A 19,130-nucleotide genomic window follows, 5' to 3' on the forward strand; every position below is an offset into this window, starting at 1 on the left:
CCCCAGCAACACACATCTCCCGGTGCTTTAGCAGACAAATGTGTTCATGGGATCAGCGCAAGGGATGGAGTTGGAGAGATGCAGAACAGAAATCGACCTTCAGGCCACTGAATTTGTGCTGACTGTCAATTATCCCTTAACAGTAATTCTATATTAATCCCATGTTGTATTTTTTTGTGAGGAGATGGAGTTTGATCCAAACCAATACTGTATAGATAAGGGTGAGAAACATCGTTGGAATAATTTTAATTACTTAACCAATTAAAGAACATTTACCTGAACTAAATATGTTTGATGGCTTTCCTATCCAACATAAATCCCAAAGGACTATGGAGATAGAACCTGCAATTAATATTTTAACCTGCACATGCATGGATTTAATGAACCTCTCACATCAGTAAAATATTGCCATTGTTCAGTTTTAATTAATTGCTCTCTGTAACACTCTACTGCTGTACTGCGTACGGTTTGACTAACTGGACTGCATGCAAGTAACTTTCTCACTGTACCTCCTTATATGTGATTGTGTACTTTAAGTGTACAAACATGTCTTACTTAAATGCCTTGGAAAATTGTAATTAGACTAAACCTGATGATGCCACAATACGAAGAGGAGTAACTGGGGAAAAAAAGTCAGAAATTGATTTTAAAGAAGATAAGGTTGCATCTGGGCACTGATGGCAATCAGAGTTGATGTGCTCCCTTGGGGAGTTCTGCAATTCATTAGTACACCTTTACCTGAACTAAATATGTTTGATGGCTTTCCTATCCAACATAAATCCCAAAGGACTATGGAGATAGAACCTGCAATTAATATTTTAACCTGCACATGCATGGATTTAATGAACCTCTCACATCAGTAAAATATTGCCATTGTTCAGTTTTAATTAATTGCTCTCTGTAACACTCTACTGCTGTACTGCGTACGGTTTGACTAACTGGACTGCATGCAAGTAACTTTCTCACTGTACCTCCTTATATGTGATTGTGTACTTTAAGTGTACAAACATGTCTTACTTAAATGCCTTGGAAAATTGTAATTAGACTAAACCTGATGATGCCACAATACGAAGAGGAGTAACTGGGGAAAAAAAGTCAGAAATTGATTTTAAAGAAGATAAGGTTGCATCTGGGCACTGATGGCAATCAGAGTTGATGTGCTCCCTTGGGGAGTTCTGCAATTCATTAGTACACCACAATCACATCACAGCTTGACAACACAGGACCATAGATTCACAAAAGCCACTTGGTAAACAGAATGGAATGAAACAGCTATAGGTCACAATCACAGGAATGGAGGTGTGACACCCCCATTCCCCGACTGAAACTGAAAAAGACACAAAGGCACTTGTGTTGAAAAATTAATCTGTAAAAATAAATCTAGGCCAGGATGCAAGCACATTTTTCATATAATGAAGAAATCCTGTAAGGTTATTTATGTTTACATGGCAAGAGCCCCAAATTATTAAGTGCCTAAAAGAGTCTCACAATCTAATTCAACCAATTGGTCCAAAGCAAATGTTTTCTCACACGGTTGTGTCAAAAGTGAGAAGCACTAAAATTGTGTCTCAGTTAATGTCCTGTGGAGGCAGATTGTTATCATTGCATGTCCTGACCACTACCTTCAAACAGTCGGCACTCTGGAGACCAAAGCTACTAAAGTGTGAAAGACCAAGGGACTGATCCCCTTTCATCTAGCTATTTACACCCCTTATTTGTCATCAATACAAAAACAAGCAGCTTTCCAAGTCTGGAATTCATAGCCTGCTTTGTTTTGATTTCTCTTTAACAAATTAACTTTGAGAAAAGTAAATGGAGACACATGATGGGCATGCACAACAAAGTCAAATTGCTGATACAGTGTAAGCTTGCCATTGTTACTGTACAAACTGCACATTAGAGGCTCTATTGGAACACAAGGTGAACAAAACCTAATCTCAAACAGTTGATCATCTTCCTGATTGGATACATCACTTTTGCCCCTCTCTTGCTTCTCAATAGACAATAGGTGCTGGAGTAGGCCATTCAGCCCATTGAGCCAGCACCGCCATTCATTTAGATCATGGCTGATCTTCCACTATCAGTACCCTGTCCCTGCCTTTTCCCCATAACCCTTAGTACCCCGCTCCACAAGAAACTTATCTAACTTCCTCTTGAACTTATCCAGAGATCCTGCCTCTACCACCCTCTGCTGCAAATCATTCCACAGACCAACAACTCTCTGGGTAAAAAAACGTTTTTACTCATCTCTGTCCGAAAGGGCCTTTTCTGTATTCTTAAACCATGGCCTCTAGTCCTAGTCTCCTTCAACATCAGGAACATGTAATCAGTTTTTATTGTGTTCAATCCAATAATAATCTTACATACCTCAATCATATCATCCTTCTAAATTCCAACGTATACAACCCCAGTTTATCCAACCTTTTGGCATACGTCAATTCCACCTTCCTGGGAACTAACCTAGTGAATCTACGCTGCACTCCTTCAATAGCGAGAATGTCCTTCCTCAAATTAGGAGACCAGGACTGGACACAATACTCCAGGTGTGGTCTCACCAGGGCCCTGTACAACTGCAGAAGGACATCTTTACTCCTATACTCTATTCCACTTTTATGAAGGCTAACATGCCATTTGTCTTTTTCACAGCTTGTTGAACCTGCATGCTAGCTTTTAGTGATGTACAAGTACACCTAGATCACGTTGCACTTCCCCACTCCCTAACTGGACTCCATTTAAAAAATAATCCGCCTTCCTGTTCCTGCCACCAAAGTGGATAACCTCACATTTATCCACATTAAACTGCATCTTCCGTGCATCCGCCCACTCACCTAACTTGTCCAAGTCCCCCTGTATTTTTCCAACATCCTCCCCACACTTCACACTGCCACCCAGTTTCGTGTCATCAGCAAATTTGCTTATGTTATTTATAATCCCCTTATCTAAATCATTAATATATATGATAAACAACTGAGGACCCAGCACCAAGCTCTGCAGGACCCCACTCGTCGCATCCTGCCATCCTGTTAACCCCAACTCTGTTTCCTGTTTGTCAACCAATTTTCTATCCATGTCAGCACCCTACCCCCAATATCTTGCCCTGATCTCATCCCTTTCCAAATGCCATCACATTATTCCAATGGTAACTTTAATTCAAGATCAGGGAGAGAGGGATGTGGGAAAAAGAGGCTTTTAAAAAAAATGCCAGACATGAAATTAATTCCATTCTATCTGGATACCCATCAGCACACTGCTTTGATGGCTAAAAGAAAATATTCCACATCAGGGGGTCCGCAGTTCAAACACACTTGTCCAATTCTCTCTCACCTGTGCAGAAACTCAGGAGAGTGTGTCAAGTAAGACCAGAATTGTAAATGGGTGAAACATGGGTTGCAATTCATGGATCACTGACACCAGTACTGGGGCACATAACAGCTGCTTGACTGGGAAATGTTTCACTTCAATTGGGCTTGGACCAGGACCCGAGCAAATCCTTTTAACCCAAACGGTGAGTGGAGGGGTCCAGATAAGGAGAAACATTTAAAAAAGATAAGCACCAGGCAAAATGTGCAGGGGCGCAATTGAGGCACTGATTACAGGAGTGAACTACACAAACATGGGGGTGTACGACCAAGTCACATCAGAGAAAGAAAGATGGAAAAAGTCCAAAATTGAAAACTCTTTATCTTGGCTGTATGAAAATAAATATTAATTGTTGTTACTTAAAGTAAGATGACCACAGCTGGGTTCTGAATATTTTGGCATATTTGACACTTTAGGAGAGTATAAGCAAGATAAAGAATAAAGGATGGGGGTCAGTGCAGTTATAAGAAATGACCTGAGCTTGGAAGACCAAGATATAGAATTGGTTTGAGTGCAGATACGAACTTTCAGTCAAAGACAAGACTTGCTTTTTTCCCATAGCAAAGAATCCTCTGAGGAAGAAGATTTCAAATGTAGTATCAGAGCAAGAAACAGTGTCTTAAATTGATATAAGGCAAATAAATTATAAAGGCCAAAGAAAACTGTTGAGAATAAATTAAGAGGGAAGGTGCTAGATGAATGGTGACAGACATTTAAGAAGACATTTCATAATTATCAGTGGAGATAGATTCTACTGAGAAATAAAGACCTGACAAGTATGGTGACACTTCCAGGTTAGCGTCGCAGTTAGCTCAACGCTGTTACAGTGCCAGGAACCTGGGTTTGAATCTGCTGCTGTTTGTGAGGAGTTTGTGCGTTCTTCCCATGTCTGTGTAGCTTTCTTCTGGTGCTCAGTTTCTTCCGTGTTCCAAAGATGCACAGGTTAGTAGGTTAATTGGTCAAATGGGTGTAATTGGATCGTGGGGCCAGAAAGGCCCGTTACCTGCTGCTTCATATCTATGAAACATCCTGAGCTCTCCAACAAAATTGTGGTGATATCAAATTGATAGAAAAGGAGATTGATGTTGTAACGATTAGTAAATGGTCAGAAGTTTGGAAAAATTTTTGAAACCAAAGGATGACAAATGTGTGAAAGATTATGTGAGAGAGATTATATGATGTACAAAAACTAAGAAAAAGAAGCAGAATATTGGTCTCCTCATGCTTCCTCTGCTCAGGAGAGCTCATCTTTCACCTCAGTAGTCATGCACTAATCCCATATTTCTCAGTTACCTTAATATCTAAAGATCTATCCAGCTCAACTGGGAAATATTCTAAATGAGTGCGAGACTGGTGAACTAAGAATTGGGGGAAAAAAATGAAAATGAAAGGAGGAACTTCAAATTAATGACTGCAGATAAATACCTGATGGGATTACAGGTCAACAAGTCTGTAGTGTGGGTTGTGAAGGGTCAATTGACCTTTTCGTCTGGAACTTCGCGGGAATGTGGAGGGTCACACAACCTCTTGGCCTGGAACCTAATCAGAAGTCGCATCACCTGCCAATCAAGATTGGATTCTGCCCACCCACTGGCCCCTTTAATCACCTAGTGATTACCTGGGCCAGACCCTCCAACTGACTGTGCTATAAAGACCACCACATGCAGTAGCTCTTTCTCTTTTGCTCTCCTGCCTTGAGATGAATCCTGCTGCGGTAACAATGAAAGAGTCGTTGTTAAGGTGTGCACTTCCTAGGGATTAGGGCTGTTGTATACTGTTTTAGTTGTAGATAGCACCTGAGCATTAGAAAAGGAACAGTAGGTAGCATATTGTAGTCCTTGGCTGTGAGAAGTCTATATAAACAGTTGATAGTATTAAGTCTGATGGGATTGGATTGTACTGTGGTTGTGAGAGTATCAGCAGCTACTGGTATTGGTAGTGTTAAGTCCAATGTGATTGGCTGCACCATGTTGTGTGTTATACCTGTTGTGATCCCCTTACATGTGCTTTAATAAAGATTAGTTCTGCATTCATTCTTTGTACCCACCAAGCTTTTCCCTTCTCACACAACAAAGTCCCTTATAAATTAGGAAAAATCAACATACAGACATTAATTAAGTGACCATAAAATATGAAGATAGGAATCGTGAGGATATCTACTGGTTGAATAGAAAAGAAAAATATTGCTTAGAGACAGATTGAAGAATGCTGCTACACAGAACTTTGTGTTCTTGCTCACCAAAATGAAAGGTAGATTTTAGATGCACCAAGAATTGGGAAGGAAAATGGAATGCTGGATTGGAATATAAAAATAGGGATGTTTTGGTACAAGGCATTGTTGAGTTCATTCGTCGAGCAGCACGTGCAGTTTTAGTTTAATTGTTCAAAGGGAACATTGAATGTAATTCTGAACAGGAAATATTCAGTTTATAATCATTTGAAGAATAAAAGTACAATATTCTGAAGGGGATCAGCAGTGCGATACTGAGAGAATGCTTGCCCCTCATTGTGGAATCAAGAACTTGGGGGCCCTACTTCAGAAAGAGGTGTACTCAGGATGGACAAAAGGAAGCATTTCTTTGGTTTTAAATCTTTAATATACTCTAGCCCAAGCAGGAGTCACTGAATCCATTTAAGGTCAAGTCAGACAGACCTTTGAAGTATTAAGAAGTATGAGTTATAGGGAATAAGCAGGAAAGTGGTTTTGATGCCAGGATGGCAGAGCAAGCTCAAGGAGCCTAATGGCCAAAATCTGTTCTTATTTCTTATGTTTAATTAGCTTTCCTGCCATCACTACTTTACGTTCAACCTCAGTGACTTGCATGACAAATTTAATCCTCCATAGATGAAGTACCCCTGCTTCCTTCAATGGTATGGCTAAGACTGGACCTTGCATATCAGAATGAACAATTTCAACAGAGTGAAGAAAACGGTGCACAATTGTTAAAATTACCTCATTTCTAAAGTGGTCAAAGATAAACAATCCTTACCCATTGGCTCTTTGATGATGCCATAATAATCTGGTGCATCATTGGGATCTACTGGTTCCAAGAAGGGCCAAGCCATTTTATGAGCCTATTGAGGAATTAAACAGTATATTAAACTTAAATTGCTTCAATAAAATTGCCAGTCACTGAAGCTCCTACCTCCATATTCATTAAAATGAGTACTGTAGAAGATACCCTAATTTCCAATGCTGAGTTTTCCAGGGAATGAGACAATGATTTATATTTTAGGGATTCAGTAACCCCTCTGTGATCTGGAATTCAAGCAACTGGCAAAAAAAAGTAAAATAGGTAAAAAAAAATACAAACGTTAAAAATTGGCACCTAGCAGTCAGTTTGCTAATCAAACAATACGCAATTTCAAGCACCTGACAAATTCACTTATCTGGCATCTACCAACCCCAATAGGTGCTGGATACTGGAGGTTTTATTGCATTTACTATTCCTATGCAAGCCATTTAAAAGGACAAGTTTGCTGCAGGTCCCCATGGAGTTTTATCCCAGGAGGTTTCCGCTTCCAGGGGTACAGAGGAAAACTTGGAGAATTCAAATGGAGGGAATTTGAAACGTCACATCACTGTGGCAAAATCTCCCATTAATCAAGGAGTGGGTGGGATGTAATATTTAAAAAAATGTGTAATTTTGAGTTTCCATTATTAAACCAGGAGAACACATAATTGACTGTTACAGAGCATATCAATATCTTCCAGCAATCTACTTATATATGACGTTTCTCCTTCCCCCATTCCCAGCTCTTCCCCTTACCCCATGCAGAGAGAAAGAAAAGTAGAGATACCAAGAAAAAGAAAGAAGAGAGAGAGGATGTATGTATGTATCCATAGAAGCTGTGAACTATTTTTCTTTACCCATCTATTAGTGAATCTATATAAATCTTTTTGTCAAGGTGTAGCTACATGTAGGATGTAGTATTGATCCCATCTGCAGTAGCACAGATTGTGCCTTCATTGTGTAACACCAGTTACACAAGCTCATTGAGGAAAAGAAACTCAAAATGGCAGCATCAAAAGTGCAGTAAATAAAGGGAAACCGCATTGGTAGTCAATGTCGATTCTTCTTCAGCAGTTCTCAGGGTCAAGGATAATTGCTTCTGCTCAGCTTTCTGGGTTCTGAGGTGGTGAAACCTGCAGAGGGGTAGTGTAGGAAGGAACTGACAGGGCTGCCGGTGGGGGAAGGGAGAGTGTACTTTTCTCACTGTTCACACAGGCTTCTGTGTGCCCTCAACCTCATTTGCAAGGCTTGTAACCTTCAATATTCCTTCTCCTCTTTGAGCAGTCTTGGGCTAGAGGTTCCCTGGAGATGACATCTGACCTGCTATAAAACTCAGGGTCTAATTGGCAGCAGTGATCCCTTCGCTCGCACATCTTCTGAGCTCAGGATTACCTGCTGCAAGCATGCCACAGCGGCAGTGCAAAGAGCACCAGGAGTATTTTTCCAAAATCCTCCAAATGTCTTGGAACGATGCTTCCTTTTGCAGGCCAATATCCCAAGCACTGAAAGATTACTGACTCTCCTTCAGCTGCGGTGCTGGTTCAACGTTGCCTGATTCCAGGTTCCTGAAGCAGATTTCCATTCAGAGCCTTTGCTTTATACCACTGATCTCTCTCTCTCGCTGTGCCTCTGCCCTTGCCCCTTGGTACCACGACTTGCTTGTTGGACTATATATGAGATGTCATTTCATCTTGATGTGCGTGACAACAAATGAACTTCCTATCGCAGTTGGAAATTACCAGTAGACAGAAGGGTTGGGAAGGAGAAAAATGATTCAGCATTACACCCATAATCACAGAGGACAGTGAAGTCTTTGCAGAATATTTTTGGCAAAAGAAGGGAAAACTTCTGCTTAAATTACTCCACAGTCCTTCAACATTTTGGGATGATAAAATATTATTGATTTTATACAGAAAAGTTAAGAGAATGAATTATAATGTAATGTTTCTTACTTGTAAAGAGCGCAGAACCCGCCTAAGACCCTCGTAGTCTTTCTCTGAAAGTGGGCTGAGTACAGTCATGGCATCTTCTGTGGACTGGCACTGTGGACATACATACTCATCAATGAGATCTGCCTCACTCTGTAGTATGCCAACACAGCGCCCATGGTACCAGTTCTGGCAACGGTCACAACCAATGTAAAACCTACGGGTTTAAACAAAAATGAACTGTAAAATAAAATGAACAATTGGGAACTCATTTAGTTTCTTTCAGCAGGTTCTCTTGATCGAAGAGGAAGCTCAGCCATGTAGACCAAAAAGTTTCCAAGTTTAATCCCTTGTCTTTGAGGAGTTAGTTGAAGAACGAGAGGGCTCAAAAAGCGTCAATCCAATTCCCAGCCCTGATGATGGTTCCAAAATCTTCAGACTCAATACATATTAGAGATGCTGTTTACCATATGGAAACAAAATAAGTAGCAGAAGTCGGCTATTTACCCTTTTAAGCCTTCTCTACCTTTCAATATGATATGCAATTCAGAATTGCAGTTCCTCCTTATCTGTCTTAATCGGCTTCTATCTTATCTATCCCTTTCAACATTTTCTGTAAGATTCTCCCCTCACCCTTCTGAACTTCAATGAATATGGTCCCATCTTATTTAATTTCTCCTCAGAAGATTACTTTTTCATTTCCAAAACCAACCTAGTGAAGCTCCTCATCACCACCTCTAAAGCCAGTATATTCTTCTGAAACTAAAAGATCAAAATCACAGATAGTACTCCAGGCAATGGCTTCACTAGAACCTTATATCTTTGGCTTGGCTTCGCGGACGAAGATTTATGGAGGGGGTAAATGTCCACGTCAGCTGCAGGCTCGTTTGTGGCTGACAAGTCCGATGCGGGACAGGCATTATATAGATTATATATTTTTTTTTTCTTTGGCTTGGCTTCGCGGACGAAGATTTATGGAGGGGGTAAAAAGTCCACGTCAGCTGCAGGCTCGTTTGTGGCTGACAAGTCCGATGCGGGACAAGCATATAGATTCAGCAGCACCTCCTGACTCTTAAATTCAGTCCCTCTAGCAATGAAAGCCAACATTCCCTTCTTGATTAACTGCTTTACCTGCAAACTAACCTTTTGGAATTCATTCACAAGCACTCCTAGGTGCAACAGCATGCTGCAATTTTTTTTAAATTATTTGAGTAAAAGCTTGATACACTGTTCTTCTTTCAAAAGTGGATGACCTCACATTCACAGACACTGTACTCCACCTGTCCTTGTCCACTCACATAACCTGCTTCTTTCTCTCTGTAGGCTGTGCGAGCCCTCTGCATAATTTGCTTCTCCGCCAAATCATTTATGACACAATACCCAGTCTATAATGACCGGTCTTTATTTGTCCCCTCAAAGTATTGGTCCAAACAATGTGACGAATTCAAATCAGGAATGCAGCTTGTGTCCATCCTCACTACACCACTGATTTACTTCTCCACCTCCTCGACCGTTTTGCTCATTGTTTCTGAGCATGGAGCATCCTGAACACGCTACTGTACTGCATCTAATTGACAGTGAACACTCTGTGCCTGGCACACAATGCCATGAAGCTCGACTTTTTAACATCCTCGGTTAGTGTTCCATTATTTTACAAAGTGGTCACATTTGTTCTTGATTTCTGTGCTTGCCTCTTTTTTTAAATTTTCTGTCTTTTATTTTCATTTCTGTTTTATCCTCCCCATTCTTCTTGCTTAGTTTGCCATTCCTCTCCCATTCCAGTTTAAACCCTTCCCAATACCACCAGCAATTACCCTTGCAGGGACCTTACAATCCCATCCAGATGTAATCTCTCCTGCTTGTTCAGATTCAGTTCCATATTGACAAGAAAATAACTTCATCAAATTACGCTCCAATAATTTGAAAATTGCAAAGCCTATGCACAATTACGAACAAGCTTTGGGCTGATGGAATCCTTAAATTTGTAAAGGGCAGGGATTGATTTAAGACACAAATATTTAGCCTATTTTTAAAAAAAAAATATTTCAAAGGATAAAACATCATCAGATAGCAGAAACAATGCTGTAAAAGCAGGGGACAACAATTTTCGAAGTACTTCACACAAAAGTTTACATGTTTGAGATGCTGCAGGAAAACAAACCAGAATAAAATTTTCACTATTAACAAAACAGGAAACTGTTACTTGAAACCTGTAAAAATCTGTTGTGTAATGTTGGATACAAGGCTTCCAAGATGCACAATACACACAAAATCTAGAAGTAACACCAGATTCTATGGAGAGAAAAACTTAACATTCCAGAAATGAATAGATCCCATTAAATATTCTTCTCTCCATATGTGTATTTTGATTTGCTAAGCAGTTCCAGCTTTTTTGACTCAATTTTAGATTATCAACACCCTGGATCCAAACAATTTCAAGCCCCTCTTGTCCAATTCAGAAGTTGTTTCCCGTCTCAGTGTCCAATATTTCTTGCATAGTAAAAACTTTTCTTCAGGAACTCCAAGGAGATTTAAGATTAAATACAATTCCCCACCATGACTCAGATAAACATGGAATGAAAGAGCCATAACAGATAATGAAGGAACCTGAAGTCAGCCATTTTAAACGGATAGTCCCAAGGGAATTCCTGGGAATTGCAAGTATTGAAAGCAGGGTAAAAGCAGTTATGCATATGGAAAGGCTTTCTTGTTTAACTGGAAGGGCATGATGTAGGGATAGGCACGATTAGCTTTGCCATGATAACTCAACGTGGACCAACAGCAAGTCAATCCTGATTGCCTAAGTTTACAACTCTGTTTGGTCAGGTTATTAAAATGCTGAAAACCAATGGGACCAGCAGAGTCCATATATTTTGATAGAGGGGAAGGAGGGCAGGGAGGAGGGTGTTGCTGGGGAGGGGGAAGACTACCAGGAATTGTTCTCACCAGAACACATGGGACTGCAGGATATTAGCTTACACACATCCAAATTTAAAGGAGAAAATACAAGCACAGCAGAAAATCCATGGATTACCATTGGAAGATATCAAAAAATGGAATAGCAACATAAATTATAGGCAAATTTACGAGGATGTCATGCAGTTTGCATCACAAATGGGATAAGAAGCATCTATAAAGAACAATAGCGCATGCCTGTCCCTCAGCAGGAAAACATTCACAGGGCGATATGAAGTCTCTGTTGACGTTTCAGCTTACTGTGATTCGTCGTATGGTGTTCTACAGATACAGTAGAGCTCTTCGCTGCTGCCCTCCTGTGCTCGTTTGCACTCATTGCAAATGTACTCATCCATTTTTTTAGCCTCTTTTTCTGTGATACCAACACATTCTCCGTGATACCAATTCGTACAGAGATCACAGCCAATGTAGAACCTGAAAAACGAACACACACACATTGGAGTGTGTTTAAGCTTCTCTCTCCCCCTGCCATCAAGTTTCATGCAGATGTAACATGATGATGCAGTATAAAGTGTGCAGACACTATGGGCAAGCCAATCCCAACCAGGATCTTTGGGAAGTCAGGGCCACCTTACAGCCCTCCCAGTGAAAATGCAAAAATAAGAGGGGAAAAAAATAAGGTGTGGAATAGCTTCCAGATAGCAGATCATCTGATCACACTGGGTTCTGGGAATTATCACAATACTGAATACGTGCTATGGGCAATCCTTAGATTTTGTAATATGATGTGTTTTTAAAAAAAATACCCTGAGAATTTATTATTTCCTCTTTGTTATGTGCAATGAGTCAAAGAGACTTTTTCCTTCCCCTCTGCACTTGGCCTCAGAGAGATGCAACAGAGATCACTAAAACTTCCTTTAGGAAGTCAAGAGTACAGTCCAAAACTGGAGTGTCTTCTGGTCATGGTGCTGTTTTTCCAGAAACCAAAAATGAGCAGAATTTATCTGATTTCTAAATAGATGTTCAATATGACACAGAACCGTACTGCGCAATAACAAACACGCCAATTTGGCAAATTCCTACAAGAATGAATTTTGAACTTCATGTTTTCTAGTCAAAGGTTTGAAGTTTCTTCAAAGAAAGAATGGTTGGTGCAGAACTACTAGAATAGCTGGAGGGAAAACACAGCAATTAAACTATTTTCTACTTTGTATAGGAATGCACCACATTTTATTCCTGGGAATAAAGGATGGCTTTTATTGCAACTTGGCATTGCAACAGGATAGAGAAGAGGAACATTCAATTTAAATTAATAGAATGAGATTGCAAGTAACATTAATTTTAGTACAATCCAACATCTACTCTATTAACAGGATTTTTAAAATCTTTTTTAATAACTTCAACAGTAACAGAGAAGTTTCGAACCAACATCGCTTGCTGTTTGTGCAAAAATTGAGGTTCACATAAATGGGGGATATTGGTTTAATCCACAAGAGACAAAGAATGTCAAGGAATTCCTAATGGGATGTGAACAATAAGACTGGCGTGCTACTGAACAAGTGTTTCAATCCTGCCTCCTTCCAAAATGCTATTCTGAATCATTATGGAGATGATTAAATTGTGGAAAAAAAAATCGATTAATCAAGCTTTTGTCTCAAAGTGCAGAAACATGGTGTTAGGATAATGGAGTGATAATATATTGTAGACCATCAGGTCTAATTTGCAATAACATACTCTTGACATGTACCACACTGTTGAAATGAGAGAGCATCCACTAAGAAGAGCATTGGAAGCAGCTGCTTAGACTAACCTGTTTGCTCACAAGATCACAATCGCAAGAAAAAGGAACAGAAGCAGGCCATTTGGCCCATTGAGTCTGCTCCATGAAACCTCCCTGAGCTAAACTGTTCTCGCATCTAGTTCCGACCTTGTCCCCATATTCCATAATACCCTGACTAATTAGATACCTAGCAATTTCACCTTTAAATTCCCCCAATGATCCTGCCTCCACAGCTGCACGTGGCAACAAATTCCACAAATCCACTACCTTTTGGCTAAATACATTTCTGCTCATCTCTGTTGTAAATTGGTACTTTATAATTCTAAGACTGTGACCTCTTGTCCTGGAATCACCCAACAGGGGAAACATCTTATTTAAATCCACTCTGTCCAATCCATTTATTATTTGAAATGTTTCTATGAGATCCTCTCTCATTCTTCTATATACCAACGAAGAGTCCAAGAGCTGCCAAGCATTCCTCATATATTAGCCTTCTCATTCCTGGAGTCATTCTGGTAAACCTCCTCTGTATCCTCTCCAACCTTGCTATTTCCTTTCCAAGATATGGGGCCTAAAACTGCACACAGTACTCCAAATGAGGTTTCACCAGTGCCCCATAGAGTCTCATCAAAACCTCCATTCTTATACACAATTCCCTTTGAAACAAATGCCAACATAGCATTCGCCTTCTTTACCGCCGATCCAACCTGGCGCTCAACTTTCAGGTTATCCTGCACAAGGACCACCAAGTCCCTTTGTACTTCTGAGGTTTGAATTTTCTCCCATTCCAAATAATAATCTGACTGTTTATTTCCTCTACCAAAATGCACAACTGTACATTTCTCAACATTATATCTCATCTGCCATTTCTTCACCCCTACTTCTAAGCTGTCCAAGTCATCTGCAAACTTTTCCACGAAACCATTCAATCCACAATCAAAATCATCAATATACATTGTAAAAAGAAGCAGCACCAACACCAACCCTTGTGAAATACCACTAATAACAGGCAATCAACCAGAATAGGATCCCTTTATTCCCACCCTTTGCTTCCTGCCTATCAGCTAATGCTCTACCCAATCTATTATTTTTCCAGTAATTAAATGTGCTCTCATCTTATTTAGCAGCATCTTATGCAGCACCTTATTGAAGGCCTTTTGAAAATCCAAATACACTCTGTCCACAGCCTCTCCCTTGTCCACCCTACTTGAGATTTGAAACCATTCTGGCTTGGACCTATCACGCCATGCACCTCGAAGTATTCCATAACCTCGTCCTTAAAGATTGATTCTAATATCTTTCCAACTACTGAAGTCAGACCAATAGTCCTATAATTTCCTTTTTTTCTGCCTCCCTCCTTTCTTAAACAGTAGACCTTCCAATCCTCGGGAACCATGCCTGAGTCGATTGATTTCTGGAAAATCAATTCCAATGCCTCTACAATCTCCAAGGCCACCTCCTTCAGAGGTAGGTGCAGCTCATCTGGTCTCAGAGACTTATCTACTTTTAGACCATTCATCTGAATAAGCACTCTCTCTCTCTCTTGTAATTCTGAATGTACTTAATTCTATTCCTGGAGACCTTAGAATATCAGGTATATTGCTAATGTCCTCCACAGTGAAGACTGATGCAAAATTTCCATTTAGTTCCTTTGCCATCTCTTTGTTAACCATTATAATTTCTCCAGCTTCATTTTCAATCGGCCCTATATCTACCCTTGTCTCTCTTTTACTTTTTATATATTTGAAGAAACTCTTAGTATCCTTTTGTATGTTATTTGCCAATTTCCTTTCATAATTCATCTTTTCTTTCCTAATGACTTTCTTTGTCTCACTCTGTTTTTAAAAGATTCCCAGTCCTCTGCTTTCCCAGTAATATTTGCTACCCTTTTGCTTTTGTTTCCGCCCCTCTTGTTAGCCACAACTGCGTCATTTTACCATTCATAATTTTCCTTTTCTTTGGATGACATCTATCCTGTGCTTTCTCTATTTCTTGTAGAAATATTAACCAATTCTGTTATGCCATCCCCCCCCAATCTTGCCTACTTTTCCAGTCAACTTGGGCCAGTTCCTTTCTCATATCACTGTCATTCCCTTTGCTCCACTGAAATATCGACACACCATTTTTTCCTTTAATATTGGAAGGTGAACTCAATCATGTTGTGATCACTACTTCCTAAGGGCTCCACAACCTTTAAATCCCGAATCACCTCAGGATCATTACACATCACCCAATCCAAAACTGCTGATCGACCAGCTGTTCCAAAAATCCGTCCTTTAGGCATTCTGTAAACTCTTTCTCCTGAGATCCTGTACCTTCCTAACATTCCCAATCCCCAAAATCATCTTGGACATTCTGCTTCTGACACACTTTTTCTAGTTCCAGCTGCATCTCACAGTCCATTTTCCGGCTGTTGTTTGGGGTCCTGTATATTACAGCTAGTAAGGTCTTTTTACCCTTGCGATTTCTTATTTCAACCCATAAAAATTCCACAATTTCTGTCCCAATGTCCCTTCTTTCATGTGATTTAATAGCATTGTTTACCATCAGGGCCACACCACCCCCTCTACCTACCTATCTTTCCTGTATAAGGTGTAGCCCTGTATATTCAGCTCCTAATCATATCCCTCATTCAGCCATGGCTGAATGATGGTCACAATAGCCTACCTCTCCATTTGCATCTACACAATGAGGTCATCTCCCTTATTCCTAATACTCTGTGCATTAAGTACAATCCCCTTAGATTGGGCTCTGTAGTTCCATTGTTCATCAAATTCTCTGGTCTTTTCCTTTGATGTCTTTTTTGCTGCACATCAATTTGGACGTTTCCAATTTTAACTTTGTCTACCATTACACCTTGGTTTCTTTCTACCCTAATCTCAGCACGAAGATTCAGATTCCCACCCCCCTCCTGCCAAACTAGTTTAAACCCTCCCCAACAGCTCTAGTGTACTTGCCTGCCAGATATTAGTCCCCCTCTAATTTGTAGAGGTCAGATCTTCCCCAGAAGAGATTCCAATGATCCACAAATCTGAACCCCTGGTCCCTGCACCAACTCTTGAGCCACACATTCATCTGTCACATCCTCCTACACTTAATTAAAACAACTAACTTCCAATACCACTACTTTCTGTTAGCATAATACCGTACCTACCTCTGATTCAAATATGGACACCCTGCAATAGTCTCTGCTCCAATTATTCCCACAAGAAATCATTCCATAATCCAAACAACTCTTTCCAGGCAACTTTAAACTTCCAGATTATTATTCAATTTTTGTATGTGCCTATCTCACCGTTACTAATTTGTCAGGAAAATTGAGCAGATATTCTTCAAATTAGACAGGAGACTATCTTCTGATTTCCAGGTTGATATTATACATTTTTTTGCTACAGCTAAATCAGAAGATAGCCTGAGAATACAGCAATGGTACATAGAAATGAATAAATATATTCCATTGGAAAAAAATAACATAATTTAAGAAATAACATCACAGTATTCGAACAAATTTGGGAACCGTACATGGAACACAACAGAGAAGTGCTACCGCGGACCTCCACCCCTAAAATGACAGAATGAAAAGAAGACGAAATGAAAGTAGATGGCACAATTTTCTTGTTTATTTTCATTGTGTGATGACATTGCTTATTGGGTTTAATGTATCGTATATGTTGAACGTTTAGTGGGTGGGGAGAGGGGTGGGAAGGAGTGAGGGAAGAGAGGGGGGGAAAAAGGGGAGAAAATGACACTGTGTATATTCAAGAGGGAAATGTTTGTGTATTTTGGTCAATATGGTTCATAGTGAGAAAAATAAAAAAAATTTAAAAAAATTAGACAGGAGTAAATCAAAACAGGAACAGGCCACCTTAGCCCTGAAGCCTCTCTAACATTCCAAATGATCCTGGGTGATGTATGCTGTTCTTAACTCCTTCTGTGCCAGTTTTCCCATAACCAGTTCATTTACATTTCAAATATTTATCTATCTGGATATGAACATTGTGGTCTTGCATGCTAACTCCATGCATTCACTAGAGAAAATTAATCCCTTTCATATCCTCTTGGAATAATGCACATGGCAAAAGACCATTACTTAGCTGAGAGAAATTGCTTCAAATTCTGAATTAAAGGCAAAATAAATATTTGGCAATGACATACTTTGATTCGTCATAAGGTGTCTTGCAGATACAGTAAAGCTTTGTGTCCTTCTTGGATTCTTTTGAGGTAGTAGAAATCATCTTCTTCTTCTTCACCTTTGCAGGTTCCTTCTCCTCCTCTCTTTTTCGTTTCTGCGTCACAACGGTTTGCAATGCATTTGCAGTTGCAAGGGCTGCAGTGTGCAAAGCAGCTGCCTGTGCCTTCTCTTTCTCTTTCCTTAATTTATTTCTGTCTTTTCTCAGTTCCTCCTACCAAATGGAACAAAATTTCAGTCAACAGGATCAAATTCATGTAACATTTGCACCAGCAGAGCAAAGTGTGCAAAAGCTAGGAATATATGTGCGTTGAACAGCACCCTGCTATGGGCTACTTCTTACAAGTATCAAAATATTGCATGGCAAAATCTTTTCACAAACACAGGAAGACTGCCTGGTGCTAGCACTGAAGATTCAGTTCAGAGCACTTCAGTTCTGAAAATCCTAAACCACATTTCTATTACTGACTGACTTCTATTTCACCAACATCTTAATGGAGATTACCTAGATAAGATATTGAGTTTGTCATATACATTATACAGATGCACTGTCAAAATTATATTTTAATATTATTAAAATTATTACTTGCTGCAGCTGGTTACTTTGTTTAAAAAAACAATCATACAACTAAAATTGAATTAAAAAGGGACAATAAAAAAAGATAATAAATATTCAAAGTTATCCTAGTGCCAAACACTGATTTAGTAATAGTGTAGAAGCACCAGCAACATCTGATATATGAATTTGTTTAAGTTCTGTAACTCAAATGAGTTTATGGTTGAATTGCCGTGCATTTCATGAAAGTTGTGCAGTCCATTCTTTGAAAAGAAAGGAAGAACTTTCATTCGAGCAAGTGCCAAATTGGGGGTGGAGGGGGAGGACGTGGACATGTCCTCGGGCCTGCGCAAAGGAGCTTTTAGGTGGAGTGCAGTGTGCGCAATACTGGCCCTACCCTTTACACCCATGGTTCGTGTGCTGTGGCCAAGCAAGCTGGGACGTGGCAGCGAGGTCCTTGGGTCGTAGGTTTTATATCGGAGTGGCCTTCTCCTATGCAGGTTTCTTACCCGGGCTGGAGGGGCCTGCCTCCCCTCCTAGGTCGGACCATACCTGGTCGCAATTGGGGGTAGGTTACATTAAAATTACAGTTTTGGAGCAAAAATAGGACATTTAAAGACTAAACTATAACGTTGAATGCAAAAATCTTAAAACTTATTTCAGAAGAGCAGATAACATCCTTGATGTAATGGATTCAAATTAGACATGGCAGCAGAAATAGAAAATGAATCGAGACACAAAATGCATTGAGAACTGCTGAATAATGTTGCTTTTAACTTGGAAAGAAATATACACTATTGTTCTCCAGAGTTTAGTGTCAAGACCTCTGTTCCTTTTGATAAGTATTAATATGTCTTGGATACAGAAAGTACAATTTTAAAATCTGCAGATGGCATGAAACTCGAGGACTGTGAACAGCAAGTATGATATTTATTTAGAGGAACAAGATAGAGGTTACAAGCCCTTCTGGCCCATGAGCCCATGCTGCACAAATGCACCATTTACCTACAATCCCTGTATATTTTTTGGAGGGTGAGAGGAAACCAAGGCAAACCCACATTGACACATGGAAAACATATCAACTCCTGACAAACAGGCCAGATTCAAACCCAAGTCTCTGGCACTGTTACAGCATTGTTTCCTTTCAGGAGGACAGGCTGATGAAATGGGCAGAGCAATTGGATTAGAAAATTAGTAAGTATTCAGTGGAGGCTGCATGAACTAAAATAATGCAATTTTAAAGAGTTTGTTGGAACAGCCCTGAGATTCATGCGCACAAACTTTGTCACTGATGGAATAATAGTTGATTAAGCTACTTAAAAGAAAAAAAAGACAAACGGAAGCATCAACAAGGTCAAAGGCAAGAAAATCAAACCAAGCCATTACA

General features: G+C 39.8%; 1 protein-coding gene across 1 annotated transcript in view; it reads right to left on the bottom strand.

The window, feature by feature from the left end:
- The window catches only part of bptf (bromodomain PHD finger transcription factor), a 163,588-nt gene that overhangs the window by 3,699 nt on the left and 140,759 nt on the right, over nucleotides 1-19,130 (bottom strand). The window contains exons 27-30 of the mRNA XM_069929749.1: nucleotides 17,154-17,401; nucleotides 11,519-11,692; nucleotides 8,327-8,519; nucleotides 6,351-6,435 (exon numbers count right to left, since the gene is read on the bottom strand). Coding sequence (XP_069785850.1) covers nucleotides 6,351-6,435; nucleotides 8,327-8,519; nucleotides 11,519-11,692; nucleotides 17,154-17,401 — 700 coding nt within the window. The remainder of the gene's footprint in view (nucleotides 1-6,350; nucleotides 6,436-8,326; nucleotides 8,520-11,518; nucleotides 11,693-17,153; nucleotides 17,402-19,130) is intronic.

The sequence above is a fragment of the Narcine bancroftii genome, chromosome 3, assembly GCF_036971445.1.
Source record: "Narcine bancroftii isolate sNarBan1 chromosome 3, sNarBan1.hap1, whole genome shotgun sequence".
Lineage (NCBI taxonomy): Eukaryota > Metazoa > Chordata > Chondrichthyes > Torpediniformes > Narcinidae > Narcine > Narcine bancroftii.